This window comes from Pelecanus crispus, chromosome 1 (assembly GCF_030463565.1).
Source record: "Pelecanus crispus isolate bPelCri1 chromosome 1, bPelCri1.pri, whole genome shotgun sequence".
In the NCBI taxonomy this organism is placed as follows: domain Eukaryota; kingdom Metazoa; phylum Chordata; class Aves; order Pelecaniformes; family Pelecanidae; genus Pelecanus; species Pelecanus crispus.
The window spans coordinates 208835168-208847746 of record NC_134643.1 but is presented as its reverse complement, the minus strand read 5'-3'; the positions used below and the strand labels follow the sequence as shown (position 1 = coordinate 208847746).

General features: G+C 45.0%; 1 protein-coding gene across 1 annotated transcript; it reads left to right on the top strand.

Annotated features, from left to right (window-relative positions):
• Window positions 1–2507: 2507 nt before the first annotated feature.
• RAB39A (RAB39A, member RAS oncogene family) lies at window positions 2508–11886 on the top strand. Its single transcript, XM_075720275.1, has 2 exons — window positions 2508–2830; window positions 11460–11886. Exons 1-2 carry the CDS (start codon window positions 2508–2510, stop codon window positions 11884–11886), a joined length of 750 nt encoding a protein of 249 aa, XP_075576390.1.
• The last annotated feature ends 693 nt before the right edge of the window (window positions 11887–12579 follow it).

The following is a 12579-nucleotide window of genomic DNA, read 5'->3' as shown; positions in this document are numbered from 1 at the left end:
TTAGCCAGGGTGGTGATCCATGCAGGATCTAGGTATTATATAATGAGCAAAGTCCACTTAAAATTTTGCCCTGTTCACATTCGGCAAGTATCAGAGCTACTGATATCACATACCTCACATCTCTGTTTCACATGCAAATGCTTCTTGTATCTAAGTGCCACTTTTGTCAGAACACTTAGAAAAGATCCCCAGGAATCCCCTGTAATCATGTCCCATGTAGAACTGCAAGAACTGGACTGATTTTACCCTTCTGAAGGTTCATTTATCTGAGTTAACACTGCATTATTTTAATTGTTACTCAGAGGAGCAACTAGTCAAGTACAAGCTACATTCAATTTATTTTTTATAAGCTGGTGAAGGTAGAGGGGAAAAATGTGCAGGGTTCAGGAGGAAACACACTCAGAGACACACAGACACACAATCACTAAGCCCTGCGGACTGACTGGCCAGCGCAAAAGGTCCCTGGAGAGTCCGGATTCTTAGAGCTGGCAGCATCCTGCAGCTTCAGCTCAGTGTGCACAGCAAGGTAAATCCCTCTGGCAGCTCCTGGCTGTGCCTTTTATAGAGTCTGGGCTGCCAGGCCAAGTCTCTGCTGGAAGCTTCTGGGGTCGCCCAGACAAGTCTCCCAGGGCCAGCCATGCATGCATATCCCAGCCAGACTCATTTTGGGGCTGCGGGATGTGATCTCCTGAGCGGTGCATGCAAACCCCTCTTCTGATTTCACCCTGCCCTTGGGCAGGTGAAGGGCCAAGGTGCCCTTGGTCTCACTCATCCAGGCTGTGGAGCTGCAAGGTCTACCCAAGCCTACGGAGGAAACATACTGCTCTCACAGTGGTGACTACAGAACACACTGGAATAACAAAACCAGACCCAGGCAATGACAACACTTGTCATAACAAACTGCCCCGCAGAGTTACAAAAGAAATGTGGTTTCAGATATGCCCCTAACCAGCCACAGGCAGTTATGGTATTAGCTGCATCTGTGCCTGACTTTAACAGAGGAAAACAGCAGGCTGTGGGAAAAAAATGTCACCCGTCTCCTCTCCCTGTCCTTTTCACTATCAAAGTGCCCATTCATATGAGTACCCACTCGCTGCTGACCTTCTGCCAGCAGCAACCTGCTTCCCAGCTCACCCAGCCCGCGCTGCTCGGTTCTCAGGCTCTCTGCCCCGGCTCCCTCACCCCAGCCCAGTCTGCAGAAGAGGCTGCTGCAGTTCTGTTTACCAGAAGTCCTAGGGTTTCTGCTTCTTTGGCTCTAATGCCCTTACCAGCCATCTGAGGCCTGTTAGTGTTTGTTATCCCATGTGGTTCTGAGACTTTAGAAGACATCTGAGGAATCTGTTGCTCAGCAGATTTGTCATAACACGATACTTGGCTGAAGATCCCAGGGGGGCAAAGAAATTTCTCCGGCGGGCACCTCTACTGACAGAATTGTTCTATTACTGTAGCTAAAGGTACTTTCACAGAGGCGCGATATACGCAGTTTGTTCCGCCGGGAGATGAAGAGTGCATGTCCCTGTCGTTTCCAGTATTGCGCCTTGTCTCAAGACGGTTTGCACGGCTCTCTCCGGGAGGATGCAGACCGCTAACTCTCCTTCTCCCTTCCGCCACTTGCCCATCCTGCCCCCCTGGCACTCGTCCCTCTGCGTGCTGTTCTGCCTCTTTCCCAGCTCGCACTCCTCCGGCCAGCCCCTGCCCAGCTCCCCCACACCGGAGAGCATCCTTTCAGCTCCCTGCCCCTTTTTCACCCGCCGACCCGGTTCCCCCGCTCCTTCCTTTCTGCTCCCGCTTTGCGTTGCAAATCTCACGCTTTGACAGCCCGCTTCCCTCTCACCGGATTTTCCAGGCCGGCCGGGTTCCCCCTCCCGCTAGCATCCCCCTTCCCCCGGCCCACCCCTGCACTTGTTGCCCGCCGGAGGGGCGGCTCCGCTGGCGGAGCCGGACCCGGCCCAGGGGCTGCGGCCGCCAGACAGCGTCCCCGCCGCAGCCGGAGGGCGGCCGGCCGGCGGTGCCCTCCGCAGAGCCCGCCGTGCTGCGGGCGCAGGGCCGCCCCGCCCCGCCCGCCGCGCCGCGCCGCGCCGCGGGGGAGGGCCCGTCTGGCCGCGCACATGACGGCATGGTGGGAGGCCCCGGCGGGCGGCTCGGCCGCGCCACCGCAGCGCGGGCGGGAGAGGCGGGCCCCGGCGCGCAGCCCGCGGCGGGAGGGCCAGGGGCAGCCGGGGCGGCGGCGGCGGCGCCGAGCCGGGCCCCGAGGGCCGGGGCCGGCGGCGGGAGCGGGGCCGCGCGGTGCTGAAGGGACAGCGCCCGCGGGCGCCGCCCGCCCCGCCCCGCCCCGCCCCGCCCGGGCGGCCGCCGGGAGCCCGGCGCGGCGCCCCGGGAGCGGGGCGGGGGACCCGGCCTCCGCCCGCCCCGCCCGGCGCGGCCGGCACGGGGGCCCCGTCCTGCAGCGGCGGGAGCGGCTCCCCGGGCCCCGCCGCACCCCCCGCCGCCGCCCGCCCGCTGCGCCGATGCCGGGCGTTGGGGCGATCGGAGCGCGGTGCAGGCACCGGCCGCGCAGGAGCCCCAGGAAGAGCCCCAAGGCGGAGCCGGGCCAGGCCGGGGCCGCCATGGACGCGGCGATTTGGATCTACCAGTTCCGGCTGATCGTGCTGGGCGACTCCACCGTGGGCAAGTCCTGCCTCTTGCACCGCTTCACCGAGGGCCGCTTCCCGGGGCCGCTGCACTCCGACCCCACCGTGGGGGTGGACTTCTTCTCCCGGCTGGTGGAGATCGAGCCCGGCAAGAGGGTCAAGCTGCAGCTCTGGGACACGGCGGGGCAGGAGCGGTTCAGGTACAGCACCCGGGATCTCCCCCCGCCACCCCCCCCTCCCCCGGCCCCCCAAACCTGCCGGGCCCCGAGCACGCCCTGCCCCGCAGCCCCGGCCCCCGCCGCCCTCCCCGCACCGTACCCTCATCGTCCGACGCATCTGCTGCCCCAGGGAGTTTGCCTTGCCCCCCAGCACATCTCGCTCTGCACCCGCCCGGCTGCTGTGCCCCAAAGAGCCCTCCGCCCCACTGCCATCCAGCCTCACCACCCCGTTGCCTGCCGGTGCCCCCCAGCCCCGTGGCCCACCATCCCTCTCGCCCCACTGCCCACCAGTTCCCCCCAGGATCTTCCTCCTTGCCCAGCCTTTCCCTTCACACCCCCCGGGGAGCGCCTACCCTTCCCCTCCCAGCTCACTCTAGGGGGTAACAAGTGGCCTTCTCGTTTCTCCATCCCTCCCTCATCTTTGCCCTGAAGCCCTGGACCTAGGGTAGCAACCCATCCGCTGCATTTTTTTTTTTTTTCCCCTTCTTTGCGCAGGAGGCCCCTGCTTCACTCCGCATTTCTTACTTTGTCATCACCTCAGAACTCATCCTCCCCTGCAGTATTTCCCTCTGCCATAACTCTCCCTCCTGTGCAATCCGGAGAGACCAGGCCACCTCCCTGCTCTTCCTCCTTCCAGCACAGCAGCACTACGAGCACCAGTGCAGCCTTGGCAGCGTGGAAGCCACCGGGCAGCCAACTGCAGTCCCCTATTAGTGTTTTATCTGCCTTCTGCACCTGCTCTGCACCGATGGTTGCCAGGAGCCTTCACTAACACCTCTATCATTTACAGTGTAGCTAAACCTGCTCAAATGCCGCACTATTAAATCCTCTCCTTTCTCCTCGCTGTCACAAACAGGTAGCAGAACTACCCTCTTTTCCTGCCCCAAAAGAGTCACGGTCGTTCCCCAACATACAAACCGGTACTATCGTTCACTCACTCTTGTGGCTGTGTTGTGCCTGTGGTGCTTGCCACTTCAGGCAAGCTGTGTATGGATTTTAGTTTGGACTTGGGGTTCAGCAGGTATGAACTCAGGTGGGAGGCTGATGCATAGCCCCTCTGCGTGGTGCCAGACCCCCACACTTCTTGTTACTGGGATGCTAGCAGTGGGGTTGAAAAGGGTCTCTTCACTGTCCGGAATAGATTCCTTTATGTCCCCTGTCTTCTGCTGCAACAGTTGTGCAGATTCTCGCACTCAGCTGAAGAGGTGGGATTTCACTGCCTGACCAGGGGGCACCAACCCTTTTTTTTCAATAACAAGTATTACAGAGAAACAACAAAAAACTTTCCTGGGCTTGCATGAGTCACAACTTTATACGTATTTTTGCAGGCAGGCCTCTGAAGGGTTAGCAAAGAAATTAACAGTGATAATGGCAAGCTCTTAACATTTTTTATCCTCCTTGTGCTTTCCAGCAAAGAATGTAAAATACTTGTAAACAAGTGACTAAGATTGTATAATCTCTTTATTTTGAATCTGCTGACAAATAGCAGGGACAGCCAATGACAAGGCACTTGACTGAAAGGAATGCAAATGCAGAGAGTTTTGCATACATTTTAAATCAAATGATAGCCGTCCTTTAACCCAGGAATGCTCAGGGGATATACAGTGATGAGTCATGCATTCAGTTGCTTTTAAATTTACCATTAGTATACATCTGTGTTTTTTCTGATACCCAGAAGAAACAAAGTGAAGGAAGTAGTTTTAAACATTTGTGTTTGGTTTTCTGCTAAGAGTCTCTTGTCAGTTGGTATACCAAATAGCATAGTGTTTATTGTATAGTCTGTTTTACACTTACTCAAGTAAATTATAAATATTTCAGGAAGTTATACACCACAGGTTGAAATCTTGCACATTCTGTTCTCTGCTAATGGAGAAGACTACAGATCACAAGCAAAGATGGTCTTGGGAAAGAACTAATTACTCCAAGAAGTAATCTAATTTTGTGGAACGCCAAGCAGTTTGCAGTTCTGATTCCCAATTCTGCTCTGGTTCACTTGCATTGGTTACTTTAGAGGAGGTAAAATCTGGCTTTAAAGCTCCCCAGGGAGTTCCCTGCATGCAGGGCAAACTACTGGCTGCGTAATAACCCCCTTCTTTTGGTCCCAGGCAAAAAGGACCTTCCCAGGGGAAACATAAGGTGTGACACACCTGCCATCACACCCTCTTGAAAGAGAGTACTTATTTTCTTGGAGAAATTGTTTTGGAAAAGTTCTTACATGTGTCTAGTTCATTGATGGTGCTGTATTTGAACTGGATTTCATGCATGGTCTTAGAAATCATCTTTAACATGCACTGTTCGCATTACGTCTCAAATAAAGTAATTCTTACCCCTTCCACAAGAAGGGTGAGCAAGCTGCTAACACCGATGCTGGACAGTTTACTTGTTTTGAGCTCACACAGGGCAGACTATATGTACTTTGACATCATTAAGTCATCACTAAGCAGAATCTCCCTTTGTGCTAGGTGCCATACGGACAACAACAACATAATCAATAACTTTAACACTTTAGTAGAACAAGAACCTACAGACTTGCTTAGTATAGACTCAGGTCCATAATGCAGACTAAGCTAAATGAGGGGTACACCCTAGGTTTCTTTCTATCTTTCTATCTTGACATTAATTGTCATTTAGAGCAATCTGCTGGTTTGGCTGTGTTTCACATCGCCTACTTTGCTGTCATTTTTTTTGTTTATTTAATTTTCCTGTATTTAAATCCAACAATATATTTAAATCATGAAACTTCCAAGGCTATAAAGTGCTTGGTAGTGGTGCTAAGACTGAGAGTTCATTTCAAGAACTCAGAGGCAAAATATTGTGGGGATGCCTCAACTACATTAACCCACTTGTTAGTAGACTATGATATTAGATACATTCTAACACGGGGCTTGAAAATAAAACACTATCCTTGTTCATCTTTTTGAGTAAGCAATATGTATTTTCAAAACTAATACCATTGCAATGTAGTCTTTAGTCATAGTATAAAAATAAGTCTTCGAAATTAGATAAAACTTCTAGTGAAAGTTTGGTTTATCTGGTAAAGATCAGTAACATCATGGTGAGGAAGAAACACTGTGACTGATTTAAAGTCACTCTAAAGCCACAGTCTGATGTGATTAATACATCTTCTAATTCATTTTCAGAAACAATTTTTCAGTGGCTATCATATTACCAAGGCTTTTCTTGAGAGTATTAATTAGGGTCTTACATCTTTAACCTAATATTTAGATTAAGCTAAGAGGATGACTTCGGCTCTAGACAGTATTTTCCCCTTCCATAATGCTAGTTTAGGCAGAATTAATTAGCAAAACCAACATGTATTCTACATGGGAAGTCATAATTTCAAAAAGAATTTAGGATGTGCATTTAACAAATATGCCCAATTAAAACTAAAGACTTCAAAGTTAGCCTTCGGAAAAACATTCTAATGTATCATTATTGTACATCACAACATACAACTTCTTGAGGAGCAGTCCCACCTCCAGCAATTTCAAATACAGAACCATCTGGAGGAACCTTCCAGCATTCAATATCAAAGTGTTGTGGCTCCCTTTTAATACTTAGTGCAGTCTTACTTTTTAGCATGTTCTAATAGGGAAAAACTTATTTTCTCCAACCCTTTATCTGTATTTATCTTTCATTTATTACAGATGCCAAGCATTATATGAAATGAGCAAAAATATTATGCATACAAGTATTCTTGCTGAAAATAAAAACTTAGGATGATCTTGAGGATGCTAGGACAGTCCATATTTAACAACAGCATAGACAAGGAGCTTTGTAATCCCTATTTTATTTATATGGAATGGAGGACAAAATAAAAATTACCTTTCAATAATGCTTATGTCAATTTTTGTAACTCTCAAGAAAAGATGATATAATAGTTCACATATTTAGTGTGGACTGACTGGAGGCTGTAGCACACCCATCATCAGCGGCTGGCGTGACGTTCATACTCCAGCCTGAAAGAGGAGAAGCTGCACAGCCATGTAGGCCTCTGGTCACCAAGGGGTTACAGTCACCTCTGCTAAGTAGGAGGGTTGTTTCCTTTCTTTTAGTGTAGCCATAGGAAGAAGGGAAACTCCCTCCTGAAATACCAGCTTGCACCTTGAACCAAGGCTCAGGCAGACACATTGGTTTGGGCACTTCCATTAGCTATCGCTTTGAGACGGGTTCAGAGTCTTCTGTGAAAGAGAAGCTGAGAGAGGAGGCAGCAGGGAAGTACCGGGCACAAAGGAACAGAAGAAAAACAAAGTGTTAAAACATATGAATAAAGACAAATGCAGGGATGGATAGGAGTTCAGTCCCCATTTCATTCAAAGTCACGGGCAGATTTGTCAGATTCTAAATCTGAACAAAGTTCTGCTTCCCACTTCCAACCAGCACCTCCTCTGAACGGTTTCCTGGAAGGAGATGGCAGGCTTCATTGCTGTCTCCCCAATTTTAGAAGAAAGGCTGCTCTTTGGCCGTTACCTTTTCATCCTAATCACACCCTGTCCCTAACTTAAGGCTTTCCCCCTACTAAAGGAAGTACTCCCCTCTCCCTCCTTCCCCACAGAAAATTAATCGTGGTGCTGCAAGTAACACATTCCCTTGCATAGTGCTAGTTTAATGACACAAAATAGCTGAACCAAAGTTTACTGTGTAAGATAAGCCATCATTTCAACAAGAATTTAGGATCTGCATGGGGATAATTCAAGAAACAGAAATTTGAACATCCTTTATGAATAACTTGGACTACATCAAACCTGACCTGTCACCAGTTCCTCATTCTGACTTCAAAAACTTGCAGGACCCTAGTTTTTTTTCCTTCTGTTCAAAAAGTGACAATAGGGGAGTTAAAAACATCATTTTGTTTTTAGAGTCTCATCTTGCAGCACTTACCAAAGTGTGTATAATCATGTAAGCAGACTCCCTACTTGTGAAAGAATACAATAAAGGCCAGTCTGGTTTTGTCTATGGTCCATACTCAGGTATCTTGTCTCTGATAGAGTCTTTGAATTCTCCTGAGTACTCTGCTATCCTGTACTTTCAACTTGAGGGACTTCGGGAGGCTGATGCAGTTTGTCTACTTACTAAACCTCACTGAGTCTCTTGTTCAGTACTTGTTCAGTCTTCCATGGAACACAGATAAACTCTTTGCATTCATAACATCTTTCCCAAGGAGATCTACAAGTCTACCAGCTGTTGCGTGAAGAGCCTTTTACTGTCAGCCCTCCTTATCTTTTGTTGGCTACCACGCACTCTCATCATCAAGCTTTTTGGTGAAGACATGCAGTGCACTGACATGGCCTGTAAAGTCTATAAAGCTGTACGTCTTCTGAGCAAAACCCCTCAAGCAGCCTCTGTACCATGGGCTCCATGAACGCTGACCTGTGCCTTGTGAAGTAGCGCATGAGGAATCTGTAAGAAAGACGGGTACCTCCACTGTGCTAAAAGAAAGTTCCTCTGCATTTTGTGAGGAGCTTGAACCCATCTGAGGGTGTTGGTGTGTTCTTGGGAAGCCCTCCCACGCAGAACCCTTCCGGGCACTCCCCTGGAGCAATGGTTTGTTTTCAGCTCGGATCTGAGCTAAGAGGGAAGGCAGGGCTGTCCCCGCTGAGGGGCTCGCAGCCGGCGTAGAGGCAGAGCTCTGGGGTCCCTGGGGAACTCGTTCAGGCACCACGGTTAGATACACAAGCTGAGTGGAGCACAACTTTAGATGTCCGTGTTATAGTTCTGCCTAACCCTTGGTGAAGGCACTTAGAAGTCCCATAATCTGTAGCGATAATATTAATAAGAGGCAAAAATTGCCTTTGTATTTCATTTTATAGAGAAAAAAACAAACCAAAACAAAAGCAGAGACACCTACCAGACCACCTAAGTCAATGCTCTTTCATTCTTTCTAGGTGTGATACAGGGTATAAGTGAGTAGAAGTACATCCACTTCACACAGTTCATTTTCCAAAATAACTCTAAGCTGTCTACTAAAAATATGCCTAATACTTAATCTACTCTGATTGTCATATTTAAGTCAAATATTTTGTATCTGTAAGATGTTTCAGATACTGTTGAACATCCTACCACATTCATGTGCCCAGACATTTTCCTAAATGGATGATGTTGATGTTGATGGCCTAAACTTTCTGCTTCAAAATTTTGTCTTACTGTCAGGAATACTTTCTTTTAAGATGTAACTGCAAATAATAACTACTAGTAGTAAAACTATTGAATAGTAAAGCTATTCAAATATTTGTAGACCGTATTTTACAAACATCATCCTTTTCTCAGTTAGACAATCACATAACATGATATATGTATCATACGTATCTTTAAAACTCTTTGTGTTACTTTTTTCTTTCGTTACTGTTTTCCAAAGCCTCTCTAGTATATCAACCTTTTTTTGGTAATGAGAAAACTAATTTCAAATTATACATACCAAAAATATAGAAAAAATGACTGCTGTCTCTCCCACAGTTTCACCCAGTCTTTGTGATGTACAGCCCAAAGTTACAGATGCTTTTTAATCATCTCCGTTACAGGCAATACATACACATAATTAATGATAATGGCTTAGATCATCAGCTAGTGTAAATTAGCATATCCCTGCAGAAGTGAGTTACAACAGATGAGGGTAGTGACTGCTGTGTATAAGCACCCAGTAACACATGGAGGGCTGTTTTTCAGTACTCCAGTTCATAGATACATGATATAACATCATTCTGTATAGAAATGCTTGGTAAATGACGCACTGCATTTTCAATACTAACCTACTTTCTTCCCTGGCTAATGCATTTCTTTGGCATAACTGTTTTCAAGATTTTTTTTTTTTTAATGAAAATAGGTTGTATTAGCTGCTACGTCTCCAGGTCGAATCCCATTTTTGTTACCCACTTCCACTCTTGCTAGAACCACTTGAATTATTTTAATGTACTCATTTGTGTTTGCAACTGCTTTACAGCAAAAAATGCTTAAGAAAACCTGAAACAGATCTTTATGGCACCTTTATTTAATACTTCACAAAATGTGACACCCCTCATTTACAGTCTTAAATAATTTTGTGAAACCACGTGTCATTTTTCGTATCCAGGCTATTTCAATTAATCTGAGGGTAAGATCCTATTGTCTTCACATTTGAACTGTTCAGAGAGACACTCCATTGACTCTATTGCTGAGAATATAGAAAAATCTTTATAAACATTAGGACAAACAATGCCTCCCTGTTATCTAAATAAAACCATTTCAAATGCCATTTGCTGTGGCTAAATAAATTTAGATATGCCAAGAAACCTAAGCCTTATCTAGCTGTGCACTTAACCTATGTGTAATATGACTACTGCTACTAATTATACCTTATGTTCAAATTGTCATAAAACACTGTATGAAATGCGATGCACTGAAAATCAGAGGGAGCTACTGTTATGGAAAGATATGTTACTGTGTACTGTTCATCCTGATTCCAAAAGTTTTGAGGCTGCATCCTCTTCATAATCGTAAGATAAAATGGAATTAATTCTTGGCTAAATTGTAATTTCAAATAATGACTGTTAATAGAGATTGTGCATCTCATTTCAGCTGGAGAATACTTATATATACACTAGCTATATATTTATGCTAGTAACAAGTGCTTGCGTCCACTCCTTGGTAGGCTGTCACTTCCTCTAAAATGTCTCTTCTCACCTTCTCCATCCTCCTGTATTGCTCATGATTAGAGACTTACAATAATTGTTTAGTCCCTGTGTCTTTCTCTCTCTCTACATTCTAACAAACATTTTTTCTTCTTCTAGAGCATATTAAATATCTTTTCAAGCAGAGGAAGGGTTTCGTTCTTCCAGAATTCCTTCCAGTGAATGCTCTGGAACGTAGAGGACTCAATAGTAGAAAATACCTGTTGCTAGTCCTGGAAGTCTCATGCTAAAAAAGAGTAAATGCAATTATAAAGAGCTTTTGAACCTCTGTGTGAGAGAGGTGCTGGAGGTAAAAGTGTTCCTTGCCAATGCTGTAACAAGTGTGTTTGCCCAGCTCAGTTACTTTTGGACAGTTTTGTTTTGGAAGTTTCCTTTCTTAGTCTGTTACCTGTTGACTTCTGCAAGCACAAAGAATTATGATTATCCCTACAAACTTTTCTATCAAAGAATTTTTCTGCAAGGAATAAAAATGGATACACTTGTACATTGGCAAGCTTAGGCTCCAGGTTTCTTGATGTCTGCCTACATATTTCAGTTTGAAATAATTCATTAGAACAAAGCGAAGTGCATGTTTGTATAAAACTGAAGGACTCAGACTTTAACACCAACAAGTATTTGACAAATAAATATATATATTTAATTCTGTGAACATGTGCCACAGTTTGCTTATAAAGAGTACTTTGCAGAATAATTCAGCACTTAAAATTTGCACTAGAGATGTTGGCTTCAAAAATGTTTAGAAAGCGAATTTTGAATTTAAGGAAAAAATGAAAAAGCAACATTTTTGTGTGTAGAAGGTAAATTAATAAATTCCAATTAGTTTTAAAAAAGCAAAGATATTTCATAAAACTTGTAGTGGATGAAAACACATTGCCACATGGAAAAGTAATCTATTTATGAATAAGGTGAAAATGTATTTTAATTTTGGTTTTTTTTTTCCTTCACAGATCAATAACACGCTCTTATTATCGCAATTCTGTGGGTGGCTTACTAGTGTTTGACATCACAAATCGACGATCTTTTGAACATGTGAAAGACTGGCTAGAAGAAGCAAAAATGCATGTGCAGCCCTTTCAGATTGTGTTCCTGTTAGTAGGACATAAATGTGACTTAGTGTCACAGCGTGAGGTTACAAGAGAAGAAGCTGAAAAACTGTCATCTGACTGTGGTATGAAATATATAGAAACTTCAGCAAAAGATGCCACGAATGTTGAAGAGTCCTTTACAATTCTTACACGAGACATCTATGAACTTGTAAAAAAAGGAGAAATCTCAATACAAGATGGATGGGAAGGTGTCAAGAGTGGCTTTGTTCCAAATGTTGTACATTCGTCAGAAGAAGCTGTAAAGCCCAGAAGACAGTGCATCTGCTGAATTTGTAGCATGCCAAAGAGCACATCGGGTGTTCAGAAGATGATGCCATCCTAAATAACAGAATAATTTTGAAACAATATTAGATCATGACATAGCTGAATCGTAGAACCGTAATTTGGTTTTGTATCCTTCTGTCTAGGTCATAACTTCATAAAACTTTAAGTGCTTTTTTTTCTTTTCAGAGAATGATAACTTTGTGTGGTCTTCAGGAAAAGAAATTATATATTGCTAAAGGAAAAACTAATCCTATAGCAAGACACTGAGAAAGCGCAATAATCATCGTGACAACATCCTCTCTTAGGCTTTGTATTTTGAATACTGTTTAAAATCAAGGCTTGCTAGGAGAGGATCAGATGAGCTCATTACTTTTGTTCATTCTGCCTTAGTTTTGGACAAGAAAATATTATACCTTATACTTTTTTAATGTGATTCTTTACTCAAGTGCAGGGTTGCTAATGACCATTAAAGTTTAGAATGCTGTAGAATTTCATAATAAAGATAACTAAAGAAAGCAAGCTGAAAGATTGCTCCAATAGCAAACTCTTTTGATATGACTATGAATACAAGCCTTACTAAAGAAAAAGAATGTTTTAGAAAAGATGATTTATTTGTATACAAAAACAGGGAATAGAAGCAATGAAATTTATTATTAAATATTTTCTGAATTGCCGATGAAACTAAATGTAACATCAC